Source organism: Dipodomys merriami, unplaced genomic scaffold, assembly GCF_024711535.1.
Source record: "Dipodomys merriami isolate MVZ:Mamm:240054 unplaced genomic scaffold, mDipMer1.0.p SCAF_3, whole genome shotgun sequence".
Taxonomy (NCBI): domain Eukaryota; kingdom Metazoa; phylum Chordata; class Mammalia; order Rodentia; family Heteromyidae; genus Dipodomys; species Dipodomys merriami.
Genome location: NW_027204492.1, coordinates 23,606,863 through 23,621,914, shown reverse-complemented (window position 1 = coordinate 23,621,914; position 15,052 = coordinate 23,606,863). Strand labels below are relative to the sequence as shown.

At 36.2% G+C, this 15,052-nt stretch overlaps 1 protein-coding gene across 9 annotated transcripts in view; it reads right to left on the bottom strand.

The window, feature by feature from the left end:
• Tenm1 (teneurin transmembrane protein 1) overlaps nucleotides 1-15,052 on the bottom strand; it is an 875,459-nt gene that overhangs the window by 156,730 nt on the left and 703,677 nt on the right. For all 9 annotated transcript variants that reach the window (XM_070039761.1, XM_070039760.1, XM_070039769.1 and 6 more), the window contains one exon: nucleotides 9,833-10,049. In XM_070039761.1, the coding sequence (XP_069895862.1) occupies nucleotides 9,833-10,049 (217 nt within the window). The remainder of the gene's footprint in view (nucleotides 1-9,832; nucleotides 10,050-15,052) is intronic.

Here is a 15,052-nt window from a genome sequence, read left to right as displayed (position 1 = left end):
TTATACACTTTAACAAAATATTTTTTTCATTTATTAACTAAAAGTGAACTTCTAAGAATGAACATATTGCTGTGATGATGATCAAGATGCATCATACTCATACATTGACATATTGAAGCAAAACCCTTTTGTACAACTATTTAAATATAATAAAAATTTTAAAGGTGTAATCAGTATCTGTAGGTATGATTATTTGACTTTGTTTTGTTAAATTTCATCTTAGTTTACTAGAATAAAGTAGTAAGTATGCAAAATAATGGAGTATAGTTTGAAACAACACACAATACAATATGTGTACACATTGTATATTGATCAATTAATAGAGATTAGAATAATTATCACCTTGAACATTTCTCATTTGTTATTAGTGAAACATAAAATTATGTCTTCTAGTTTGAAATATACCAGTGTGGTTATTTTCAGACCTCAGTTTTTATTCAAGATCAGCTGCTTCTGAAGCAGAGACCATTTTCCTGCAGCATTCCCTTAACCTGATTCTTGGGTTACTAGCTTGTATTGCCATTCATAGAATGGCAAATGCTATATGTCTCTGAGTGCAGAAAAGAATCTCTTATTAAACAAGTTATTATAAGTAATTATTGCTATTACTAGGTATCATGACTAATAAGGATAAAGAATCAGGTTTTATTGTTGTGTGGGGTACACTAAAAGAGGAATACATCTTGGGTGAGGAGAAATGTTTCCAGGGATTCATGCTTACGGTATTTTTTGAATCTTAATTTGTTTTGGGACATTTTTATGTTTTTTTTTTTTAGTGAAACTCAATAATGATATATACCAAGGTGAGTTAGTTAATAGTGGTCTTCCTACTGACTTCTTGATGTTGCTCCTTATTTTCTAATTTTTCTTCTGGTACTAAATGCTTGTTATATGAAGGAAGAGAGAGTTACTGATGTTTATGCTCAGTTATAAATGATGTCCATTATTGGCAAGCTATGTGGTGGAAGGTCTTGTAAGTTTATAGAAACAAGTAATTCCTTTGATATTGTTAATCTCTTCATCATTCATAAATTTTGTTCCTGTGCTACTTGGAGAACTATAATCTTAACTTTAGACTGGTTTTACATTTGGGAATTGACTTACTGTAGGTTTTAATATCATTTAGATATTCTAAGCAGTGAAAATGACATTTTCATTAGGGAGAAGAGCATTTAATATTTCAAAATCATGACAACTAAGTGATGCATTTGTTCACTCATTCAGTTTCACCTGCTCTGTTGTATGGTCAATTAAAGATTGTCAAAATTATTTGATACTTTTGTTAACAAAACGTGGGGCCTATATCTGGACCTTTGAGTACTCTGAGTGTGAGCAAGTTCTTCAACTGTTTTTACACATTAAATGATAAATGATACCATGGCAATTTTCAAACTCAAATCCAGACCTGGCATGTCCTGTCTGTAGAATATTCAGTCTTCATTCCTGAATTACAACAAAGGAGCTCTACAAACTGTAGTCTGGTTCCCAGGGGAGTTGCCAGTCGGAAGCTCAAGTTACCAACAGAAGGGTTTTATATGGAAAGAAAGATTCGTAGCTCCTGTCCATCTATTTCAGCCCTCAGCTATTTCATTCATTCAAGCTGATTCACCAGACATTTTGGAGCAGAGATATGCCATCTTGGCTATCTCATTGAAAACGATGGTAGAACGAATCAGACCTGGTGCGTGTCTTCACAAAATCTAAGAATAAGCCTTGAGAGTAATTCACAGCAAACACCGAACAACATCTCAGTGTAAACTGGGAAAATGAAATGCAGCAACTCCATAGAAAGTTAGAACTAAAAGAAGTTTATCATCTTGTTTAGAGCTTTCATGCTGTTAGTACTATATTAAATTTGGTTCTAATTCTAGAACTTTTTTTTTCTTTTTTTTGGGGGGGGTTCCAGTCCTGGGGCCTGAACTCTGGGCCTGGGCACTGTCCCTCAGCTCTTCAGCTCAAGGCTAGTGCTCTACCACTTGAGCCACAGCACCACTTCCGGCTTTTTTCTTATGTGGTACTAAGGAATCGAACCCAGGGCCTTGAGCATGCAAGGCAAGTGCTCTACCACTGAGCCATCTTCCCAGCCCCTAATTCTAGAGCTTTTAAACTAAGATATTTTACTAGTGGTGGGCAGAAGACATCATGACTGTACTCAGAAGCACTGTAGTGAAATTTTAGATCTTTAAATTATTCTTGAGTTACTCTAGTTTGTGGTCATTTGAGTAAATGTACAGGAGTGGCATTACTGGGTCATAGGGGAGCTCTATGTTTAGTCTTTTACCCAAATGACCACAAACAAGGCCACAGTAAAGCTACCAACACAACCATGTTCATTGCAGCATTGTTTACCATAGTGAAGGTATGGAATCAACCTAAATGCCCCTCAGTAGATGAATGGATCAAGAAAATGTGATATACACACACACACATACACATATGTATATATAATGGAATTCTATGCTTCCATCAGAAAGAATGACATCACTCCATTCATAATGAAATGGAAAGACTTGGAAAAATCATATTAAGTGAAATAAGCCAGATCCAAAGAAACATAGGCTCCATGGCTTCCCTCATTCATAATAATTAGTGTATGTCTAGCATAGTCTTAGCAGGGATACAATAGCTCAATAGCTATGTACATATGACCATATAAGATGATACTAATCGAAATGAACTCCAAAATATGGAAACAAAAGGTTTATTTTTTTTTAGTGTATGGTTTGCATTTATTTCTTTTTCTTTCCCTATGGTCACTATTTTTTATTTTAGTACCATTTTTTTGTCAGTCATGGGGCTTGAACTCTGGGCTTGGGCACTGACTGTTCCTGCACTCAAGGTGAGCACTCTACTGCTTGAGCCACAGTGCCACTTCTGGTTTTCTAGTGGTTTATTGGAGATCAGACTTTCACAGATTTTCCTGCCCGGGCTGGCTTTGAACCATGATCCTCAGATCTCAGCCTCCTGAGTAGCTAAGAATCCAAGCATGAGTCACTGGCGCCCAGCTCATTACCATTTGTCTTGTATTTAAGTTTACCTGATTTGGGGAAGGGTAGAGGAACTACAGAAATGGTGAGAAAAAAAGGTGAACTAAAGCAACAGCTATACTCACTAGATATATGTTGGAAATGATCTTTACAACTTGGTGGAGGGAAATGAGGGGAAGGGAAAGTGGGAGAAAACTAGGAAGGGGGTAACACTGTTAAAAAAGAAACGTACTCATTACACTACTTATGTAACTCTAATCCCTCTCTACATCACTTTTACAATAAAAATAAAAATAAAAAAAATAAGGAGGTTATTCAAGTAATAACAATCAATGGAAGTGGTGCTGTAACAATCAAATGCTTGCCAACATATATATATATATATAAGAAAAGATATATATATATATATATATATATCTTTTCTTATAAAATCTGGAATCTTGATACCATGATAGGATGTGGATTATGTTATCATGTTTCATGAAATATAAGATCCCATAAATTATGAACTCAGTCAGGCAGTCTTAATTAGTCTAGAGTGTGAGGAAGAGTGTATACCAACTTATTTATGAAGCATACACAGGCGTGTATGCTTCAGTGGAACTATTGTTCCATTAATGTAATTTCTATTTCATTTGCAGTCATCTTTTCTCACTTTTGAAACCAACATAATAAAGTTAGGTAAAATGATAAGAGATTCAAAAAGACAATGGGGTCTTTACACACACACACACACACACACACACACACACACACACACACACACACACCACTTAAAATCTTTGTAATTTCTATTTCATTTGCAGTCATCTTTTCTCACTTTTGAAACCAACATAATAAAGTTAGGTAAAATGATAAGAGATTCAAAAAGACAATGGGGTCTTTACACACACACACACACACACACACACACACACACACACACACACACACACACACACACACACACACACCACTTAAAATCTTTCCAAGGAAACTATTGAAATTATACAGAGAAAATTTTACAAATGCACGTTACAGCAGGGCTACTGATAACATTAGAAGTAAGACAAGTAGTCCATATGTAAGGGAATCAGTGAATGGTGTGTTACATAACATGTCTCATTTTAGAACTTGGTCCTTAGCTCCAGACCTCTTATGTCATATTTATGGCTCAGGGTTCCAAGCTTTATGGATTTTCTACAGAAGAAAGATAACCGAATGTTTTATGTTAGATCTTCTAATCTCTAAGTGTCAGACAACAAAAATTCATATGTGGGCTGGTTTTAAGCAAAGTATGATAATAGACACTTGACATGGACTGATGTAAAGATCAGCCTGTCATGGTTACAAAACAGACAAATGAGTTTGGCCAGACCTTACTGTCAGCGGTTGTACTAGCCCTGGAAGAATTTTTTTTTAAATGCACTTCTCCATTAGTGTTTGGAGTGAAAAGTCTAACTTTGCAAATTACTGCTGTCATTTAGTTTAATGTACTCTTGTTTTTACATATTTATAAAAACCTTCTACATTATTAATAGTGATTAAATGCTTAGACACTGCCGATCAATAATGCTCCTGTTCACCTATTTACATTATGAAAAAGTAATAAGTCATACAGGGCATGAGGAATATGTGGTTTACTTTATAGTCATGTTTGCAGTAGATTGAAGAAAAGAAGAAACTTAGCTATATGGTAAATTGTGTAAAACAAAACAGTGAGTTGATTTTTCTAGAGCATTCTCTGTGGTCAAGTTAAATGTCTACACTGATGTTATCCAATCATTGAGCATAGTAAGTACTTGTCACATGTGTTGCCACATACCATCACAGCACACTCAGAACAGAAATGTCTAGTTTCCTTTGGAAATACCAGCTGAACCATTGTTTAATCATTGTATGTCCTTGTAACAGTCACCAGTATACCACCGTCTTTAGTACCAAAGATGTCTCATGGCGACAATGCTCAAGATCAAGTCTACTGTGTGGACCACATTTTGCCAGTGGGTAAATAAGTCCCTTAGCAATGCTTTCTATACCTGGCTCTCCACCTTTATCTCAAGTATGTAGTGAGAACAAAAAATTCAAATTGTTTGTCTGATTATGAAACATAGGTGTCCATAAGTAGCCAGTATTTCAGAATAGTCTTAAGAGATCAGACTTTCAACAGTAGTCTGCCTGGGTTCGAATTCTGTCTTGACACACATTCATGGTGACTTGAAGGACTTCACATCTAATTTCTTGCCTTCTCACTTGAAAAGTGAAGCTAGTAACCATTTTTATCACACAGTTTTGTGAGCATTAATTTAAATATCATATGTAAAAGATTAGGGTGAAATTTGATATGTAACAAGTGGCAGTAACATTTTATACACAGCAACACATTCACTTCTTGTCATTTGCTTGTGTTCTACAAAGAAGTACCAAGTAAGCTATAAGCACTACTTCCAAGTTTGTAAATGATGTCATTGTAAAGCATTAAATTGAACTGGTTTTTTTTTAAATTCACTTGGTTTCTAACTTTCTTGTGCTGACCCAGATGCCATTTACCCAGGATAAATTTGGTTCATGTCACCAGACTGATTTAAAGACAAGTTGAAATGGGGCAGTGGTGGCATAATGGAACAGTTACAGGACTTGCTTGTTCCAATGCACACTTTCTGTCTGTGTGCTTTGAGGCATGCTATTTATTCTCTCTGAACCTCAGTCTCATATAAAAAATATATCTAAAACAATTACCTACTTTAAAGGGATGCTGTGAAGACACAATAGCATACTATACAATTGCTTTGCAAACTAAATGGTACAATATAGATGTAAGAGACTGTAACTGTTATTATTTATATATGTGATCAGAATTGGACTTATCTTGCCCAAGAATTGCACAAGAAAAAAATCTAGTTTTTAGAGAAAATATTGTTAGATTGCTTGTCTTCAGTGACTTTCCTTAGAAAATGTTTGCACCTTTTCTAACAGAATGGACTGTAGTAACTGAGACCCCTAGATGTAGACCCATGGCTCTGAATTTAAATGTGACTTTCAGAGCCAAATGATAACTTGGAGCATTTTACAAAAGAATGGGAAAACTCAATCAAACCAGGAGGAGGTGAAGGGCATTAACTACCACAAGTAATAGGTTTGTTCATTTTGTAAGTGGCTGGCAAGCACTGCTGAAGCATGAAGCTGAACCATAGGGGTTTAAGTCGGTCCTGACTTTTCTAAGTTTATTGCTTAAATGCGGTACCCTGGGTCACAATGACTTGTCTTCTGACTCTCTTAGGTCCTGACTTTCTCCCCTTATTTGAGTTCAGTGTGTCATTCATCACATCTTTATGCCATGGAGATTATTGTTTGTTCTCCTCCCTCCCTCCTTCCCTCCTTTCCTCCCTCCCTTCTTCCTTGTCTGTCTGTTTCTGTCTCTGTCTCTTTCACTCTTTCTGTGTCCATCTCTATGCCTCTCCCTGTCTTTCTCCATATCTCTGCCTCTCTCCTCTCCTCCTCACTCTGGAAATCTTCCTCTCTCTCCTGTCTCCCTCTTTCTGTGTGTGTCTTTTTCAGGACTAATTTCCCCATAAATCGGGATAATGGCTATATTTCATTATTTTGGCTCCTCTGGTATACAGTATGTTTTCTTTGTGTGTGTGTGTGTGTGTGTGTGTGTGTGTGTGTGTGTGTGTGTGTGTGTGTGTGTGTGTGTGTGTGTGTGTTTACCAGTCTAGATTTCCTATCCTTCCTTTTTTATTGTGAAAATACCATACACAGGGGTTACAATTACATGAGCAATGTAATGAGTACATTTCTTTCTTTCTTTTTTTGGGTCCGGTCGTGGGCCTGAACTCTGGGCTTGGGGGCTGTCCCTCAGCTCTTCAGCTCAAGGCTAGCGCTCTACCACTTGAGCCACAGCGCCACTTCCGGCTTTTTCCTTTTTGCTTATGTGGTGCTGAGGAATCGAACCCAGGGCCTTTTGTATGCAAGGCAAGCACTCTAACACTGAGCCACCTTCCCAGCCCCAATGAGTACATTTCTTATCAAGCATTGTTGCCTCCACCTTTGTTTCCCCTTACCATCTCTATCCATCTCCCCAACCCACCCCTTACCAAAGTTGTAAAGTTCATTTTTCAACAAAGGTCTTGTACATCTCATTGTTGCAATAGGTCCATCTGTATCCCTATTTAAACTATTGGTTTCTTCCCCTTCCCCTCCACAAATTATACCAATATCAAATACAGTGAAAACAGGGGTTATACCATGGGGGAGGGATATACAAAGCAACAAAGAAATATCTGTATCTAAATAATTACTTACATACATCCCATCCAAAAGTTACCTAAGAGTTATTGGAGTTGGGAGAAGCATTTCAAAGTGAAGATCATTGATTCTTTTAAAAGAAGGCAAGATTTAGCTAGATTCCCTGAAAGAAAAGTCTGCTCTTCTGATATATTGACATTTGTATTTGGGGTTCTGTGAGATCATCACTACATGGAAATAAAAACATTGAGGAAGTATTTACTTTTGGTAGGAGTTCCAGTATATAATTGAAGGGAAAGCTGTTGACTAAAAATTTCATGCATATTATTATATTTATCCTTTTCTACTGTGTAAAAGTTTTATTTGTAATGTGCACTGATATCAATGTAAATTCTTGTCCTACCAAGGTCAAGAATTATGTAACCACCAGGTCACAACTGACTGGGATATAGACAGGAGCTCCTAGGCATTATATTTTTTCATACTTTTTTATTTTAAAAATACTGTACAGAGTGGTTACAGTTACATGAGAAAGGTAATGAGTACATTTCCTATCAAGCATTGTTACCTCCTCCTTTGTTTTTCCCCTACTATCCCTTCCCTCCCCAACTCCACATCTACACCCTCCCCACCGCCCACCTAAATTGTAAAGTTCATTTTTCAACGTAGTGTCTTGTACATCTCGTTGTTATAATGGGTCAACCTGTATCCCTATTTAAGGATTTTGCTTTTTCCCCTCCCCTCCCCAAATTAGAGAAGTATTTGATGTTGGTGTCCTAGGCATTATTTTGAAACTTAAAGAAATCCTGTTTGTAATTGTCTAGGAAACTAGTGGAATAATTTATGTAGTGAATGTAGAGTGACATTTTTGAGATGAGAAATGTTGGCTTTACTGTCTTATCTATATGTACTGCTAATTAATAAATTATACCATTGCAGTAGATTCAGCATTGAATACCAATAAGCAAATTTATGTTAATGATACTTCAAATAGTGAGTTCGTTTACTAAGAAAGTTCTTTGCTCAATGGGTCTGGCTTGGTCTCATGTCTGGTTTTTTTTTTTTTTTTTTTTTGTGGGTCTTGAACTCTGGGCCTGAGCGCTGTCCCTCAGCTCTTCAGCTCAAGGCTAGCTCTCTTCCATTTGAGCTACAGCGCCATTTCCGGTTTTCTGGTGGTTTATTGGACATAAGAGTTTCATGGACTTTCCTGCCCGAGCTGCTTTGAACCATGATCCTCAGATCTCAGCCTTCTGAGTAGCTAGGATTACAGACCAGCACCCTGCTTGGTCTCATACCTTGTGTGACAATAATGCATTTGAGTTTTACTCAAACAGACCCCATATATCTTGCATTTCATATTAGGATGTCAAATTTCTAGAACTTTTTCATATGGAAACATTTTTTTATCACAGAGCAAAATCTAAAATTTCACTTTTAAAATTTCACACTTTTTCAAGGAGTTGAATCAGAAGTGAAACAATTTGAAAATAACACCTTCTTATTTTGTCATGAAAAGCCTCATGTGCTTTAGTGTGGTCTTGTTTGTGAACATTGGGTAAATGCCCAAAAGTGGGATTGATAGGTCATAGGGGAGCTCTATGTGGAGTCTTTTGAGGAATCTCCATACTGCTTTCCAAAGTGGTTGAACAAGTTTGTACTCCCACCAACAATACAGTAAGGTTCCCTTCTGTCCACCAGCACGACTATGTTTATTGCAGCATTATTTGCCATAGCTAGGATATGGAACCAACCCAGATGTCCCTCAGTAGATGAATGGATCAAGAAAATGTGGTATAAAATACACAATGGAATTCTATGCCTCCATCAGAAAGAATGACACTGCCCCATTTGTTAGGAAATGGAAAGACTTGGAAAAAATTATATTAAGTGAAGTAAGCCAGGCCCAAAGAAACATAGGTCCCATGATTTCCCTTATTTGCAATAGCTAGTATATGTCTGAGTCGAGCAGGAAAGGTCAGATAAGTTGATGTTAGGTGAATGAACCCTAAGATAAGTATTCAAAATTTTTTTTCCCTTTCATGCAATTGTTTCTAACATATTTATAAGTGATTTCTTTGTTGCCTTGTATGTCCCTCCCCCACGGTATAACCCCTGCTTTCACTGTATTTGATGTTGGTATAATTTGTGGAGGGAAAGGGCAAAAACAAATCGTTTAACTAGGAATACAGGTGGACCCATTGCAACAATGAGATATACAAGACGTTATGTCAAAAAACGAACTTTACAACTTTGGTGGGGGGTGGGGAGGACCGGGTGGGGGGAGGTGGAGAGTATGGGAAGGTATGGGAGGAGAAACAAAGAGGAGGTATCAGTGCTTGATAAGAAATGTACTTGTTATCTTGCCCATGTAATTGTAACTCCGGAGGAGTTACAAAAAAAAGCCTCATGTGCAACTTATAAACATATATCTTTAATAATCCAGGATCTATAGAAATTTTTTCCACAACTAATCAATAGCACCTTAGCCATTCCAGAGAAATCCGAAGAAAATATATCAGTATAGATTATGTAAACTGGGAAGGAATCTGATTTTTTAAAGTTATCTTTTCACTGATAAAGCAAAATTATCAATTAAGTATTAATAGAAATAAACATACCTGCTGTCAAATGAAATCTCTGCAGGAATGACATGAGTACTGTCTTTGCCAATGAGAAATTTGATTCGATCATAGAAGAGTCTTGAAGTATGTTGGGAGAAGAGGGGCTGGCTTTGCTGAATGAGATCAAGAGGATCTGGTGAGCCTTGACAGAGAGGGCTTACATAACAATTGCTTTGTTGACAACAGTCAGGGTCCACACAGTCTGTCAAACCGTCTAACAAAACAAAACAAACCAAATATTACTATTAGGTTTAAGATTAGAAACAAAATAATATGAAATATGCAAAATAGAGAAAAATTTAAATATCAGATTAGCAAATCATATTTTGAATTAGAAAAATCTGTTACATTTACTTTTTGGTGAATTATTGCTTATTGAAGTTTACTTGGTACCTCAGAGAAATATAGGCCTTTTCAGAATTCCTTGTCATTTACAACGTGGAGAATATAGTTTATATAGTTACAGTTTAGCTTTTAGGCATAGTATTTTGTTAGGTAAAATTCTTTAGAAGTTTTCTTATTCAGGGAATCTCATCCTTATAAATAAAAACATTTCTGGTGATTTAAAAAATTTTTTATTTTCTTGTAAACATGCTGTATAGATAGGTTACAGTTACATTATTACTAAGGTAATGAGCACATTTCTTGTCGGGCATTCTTCACAAATAGTGTATCTTTGAGCACCCAATTTGAATTTGCATTGTGTTTTTTAACTCCCACTACTATTGCATACTAATAACTCTCAAAATAGACACAGTGATTTTCATGGTGCCAAAATATGTAGAAAAGTGATTTTCTGTGCAGTCAAGGACCTGGGTAGCTTCTTATGTATGCATATACCTGACTTCCATAGAATTACAATTTATATAGAGCCCAGGATTTGTATACTTTATCTTGGTGATGCTGTTGCACACTCAAGTTGCAAAATTACTTTTTTTAAAAAAAGAGGAATTTGTACATAGTTGTACAACTATTTAAAGATAATTTAAAAATAAATACGTTTGGAAAGGGAATTTGTTGAACCAACTACAGTTTGCTTATAACTCGAAAGGAGATTTTTGGTGTGATTATTGCTAAACTTGAGATATATGAGTGTGACAACTTGCTTTCGTTTCCTTGTCCTTCATCATTTGCTCCAGATTCTTGAATCGACTGTTGCATCAAGTGGGGGAAAAGAAACACATAAAAGCTTTTACTCTCCATAGAGGACTGCTGTAGGGCTCAAGAGTTATGTGAGGAGGAGGGACTATTGAAAATCTAATAGGCGGTGTTATGTGTTTGGGGAGGTGAAGAGAAAAAGACTCCCTCTTTTTTAGGATCTCAGTGCTTCATGGGAAAAATAGGTGTGTAATCAGATGACTCTTATATTAGTGAAATATAAGAAGTGCTTTAAGACACTTGCATGCAAAGAGAAGTGGCTGAGTGATTAACTGAGCATATGGACAATTCATTCCATACCCAAGGAGCAAAAATCTATTAAAACCTTTCCAGGGTCCTTAAAGCAGGCAACTGGCTCTAATTTAGTTGTTTAACAAGGGTAGATATTAAGATTCTAATCTTCTTAACTTGCAGCTAAGAATAGGGAGTTTCAGATAGATCAGTGGCTTTGTAAGTCTGCGGATGAAAATTCCTGGTCCTGGTTTCCTGCATCTCTTATGCTTGCTCTCCCTCCACTACTTGGCTTTTCCTGTTGAGTGAAAGGGAGTAGTGTTCCACAGCTGGGGACAATGAAAGCCTGCAACACCAAGAGAGCAGGCAGAGTAGGCATTTGGAACAGTAGCTCTAGGGCACCCAGGAAATATTTTTCCCCACATGTGGTCCTTTCGAATTCCCTGTACCATAGATAGTACTTTGATTTAAAATGCACTTTGTTTCTTTCTTACTTTTCCTGTTTGCTTGGTATGTTTTTGCTCTGGTTTCTATTTTCTCAGTATATATATTTCTTTTTCAGTGATGATTGACTTTTAGTGTGGATTTATTTCTGAAAGAGATTCTCCTTTCCTTCTGTTTCTTCATTCAGCAAAACATATTAACGGACCTTTTTATGGATTTTAGATGTCACTATCACCTCTCCCTCCAATATGTTATTCTCAGCCTCTTATTAGCACATTATCTCTTTACTCTGCTAATTAAACATCTGGATGCACTGAAAAGCTGGCAAAACTACCAGGCTGATTAGAAGAGTTCTCTGATGTCTGGAATTGGCATATAATACACTAAACAATAAAAAAACTGCACTTAAAATAGGCAGTTACTTTTAGCTTACATTAAAAAAATCAAATAGTGAACTAGTTATTGTTGAGATTATATATGTAGAATCACCTAGTGTGGTGTCTGGAAAAAAATCAACAAATGCAGTTTGGATATTCATAGATATTGTTCAATAACATATATAATTTTATTTTTTTTATGACAAACTCTGATTTTTAAAATTGTACTCTAAAACTAAACCTAGAACCAATTCAAAATTGAGCCAAATTCTCATCTTGATATGTACTGGAGAATTTAAGATGTTTCATAAATTTAGTAATTATCTATTATTCAGAGCCAACACTCTAATACCTCTGCTTTCTGGGAAAACAACAAGACTTCTGCTGAACCTAGGCAGGTTGCATTCAGTCAGAAGAATGACATGCGACCCAAATTATAATTCGTAGACACACCCAGTATATGGATAAAGATCTTCTTACCAATTATCACATTAGTTAACACAGTATATCTAGACTGTTACAAAGATGTGCAAATGATAGTCACACTGGATGTGTATATTTTTTTTGATTAACAGTTCTTCTATTGTTCCAAATTGGCATTTGTGGCACCCTACTAACAGTCAGACTCTGGGTGTAAGGCATGAACATTTCAAATGTTAGCTGATTTTGCCTTTTTACTTTGAAGCTGTTGTCTTTAAGGGAATAAAAATAAAATTTAGCAAGATAGGTGGGCGTTACATTGCCATGAGGGACTAAACATGGTCTTCATAGGTCCTAGCTTGGCCAAGTGATTTAGAAATATTCCAATTGCTCTATTAGTGCTGATGAAAAGTTAAGACACTGGTTTTTGCTATGTGATTAAATCATCAGTATTAAACTTTTGCCTCTTAAGTGAATCCCCTTAATTGAAAATGAGAATGGAAAAAGGGATAGAAGCAATATAAGGAAATCAAAGAACCATGTTTTCCTATACCCGAAAGGAGTTTACTTACATATCCTTTAGGGCCAACATCCATATTATCATCTTGATTTAAAAGAAATGGTGGGACAAAGAATGAACAAATGCAGCAATAATACTCACCAGACACTATATTGAAAATGAACTATAAAAGTTGTAGGGGAGGGAAGTCAGGGAAGAAAAGGGAAAAGGTGACACTGTTCAAAAAATGTACTCATTACCTGACTTATTTAACTGTAACCCTTTTGTATATCACCTTTACATTAAAACTAAATTAAATAATTAAAAAATAGCCAAGCATCAGCATACTTGCAATCCTAGCTATGCAGAAGCCTGAAATTATTGCTATCCAGGCATGGTCCTGGGCAGAAAGAGATATTGGTAGGCTATAGCAAAGATTTTGGAACCATGTATATATTAGTTAATATTTGCCAGGACTAGGTATTTCCACCTGTATCATCTCAGCTAATCTTTGTAACAACCTTGCTAGGTAGATACAATCTCTCTCTCTCTCTCTCTCTCTCTCTCTCTCTCTCTCTCTCTCTCTCTCTCTCTCTCTCTCTCTCTCTCTCTCTCTCTCTCTCTCTCTCTCTCTCTCTCTCTGATCAGTTATGGGGCTTGACTTCAGGGCCTGGGCACCTGTGACCAATTTTGCTCAAGGCTAGCATTCTATCACTTTGAGACACAGAACCACTTCTGGTTTTCTGGTGGTTAATTGGACTTTCATGGACTTCCTTGCCCAGACTGGCTTTAGAGCACATTCCTCAGACCTCAGCCTCCTAAGTAGCAAGGATTACAGGCATACGCTACCAGTGACTAGTGTAGGTAGTTATCTTAATTTTATTTTATCTTAATTGTATAAATAAAGAAAAGAATGCTACACATGATTGTACAGCTGTAAGAAATTTGAGTCAGGAACATGTAGTGTTCTGATTGCAAATTTCATTCACCAAGCAGTAAGTTTTATTGGTATTGACCTAGCTTGCAGGATTTCCAAGTGCTTGCTTAAATTTATGTTATTTAGAGAAAATGAAGTAAAGTAATAAAAAAAAAACTAGTTTGGTTCCAATCTTGACTTTACCACTTAAGATCTACATGATTCTGATTAGTTCCACTCTGGATTCTTGATTTCTGCATCTATAAGATGTAGGTAACAATAATACCTAGCCCATAGAGCTATAAGGATCACACAATTTAATAATCACAAAGATGACACAATGTGTTTAGGGTGGTATGACCATAGACTGGGGAACATTATGATTAGAGAAATAAGCAAGACATAGGACAAATACTCCAAGGTCTAGGGATAAGATTCCTGGGGGTTGCTGCCAGTGGTCTACAGTGTTGTCTCCATTTCATTGAATTTGTCTTAACACAGATTGGAGAGCAAGTAACTTCTGTATATAGCACATTCCGCTGGTTGAAATGTATTCATTTTGTTCACAACATCTGGGTAGGTTGTCACGTGGGTAGGGTCTTACAGACTTTAATACTATATAATTTTTTCATTTTTTGAATTCACTGATTCAGTGCTTGTCACATTTGTGTAAGAATTAGATTGAAGTTTACCCTTTTTGTAAGTTGTAGACTAGATGTCTGCTAAACCTTAAACTCCTATTCCTATAACATTTGCAAATTTGCCTAGATTTTACTAAACATACAATTAATGCATGTTGGTAATCAACATTTCATTGATACCACATTCTTCTATGTGCATTAAGCCACTTTCATTCAGGCATTTTCTCATTTATTTTCACCATTGTAAAGGTATACAGATGATTGTCAAGTATTACCAGGCTTAGTTGATAATGTGTAATACCAAGTGAGAGTGATGAACTCAGTGATAGAGTAGACTTTCCACACTTCACTTTCAACTGGTAGCATGTGGCATTTTAGGTTCTCATAATTAAGTGATTACTTTTACTAAATATATTGTTTGGAAATGAGAAGGAAATGGTTAGACTAGAATAGTTAGGAACATGTATTTGATTATCAGGTCTTACACACAAAATCTCGAAACTATATGGAGGGAAGGCATCTGATCTTTAA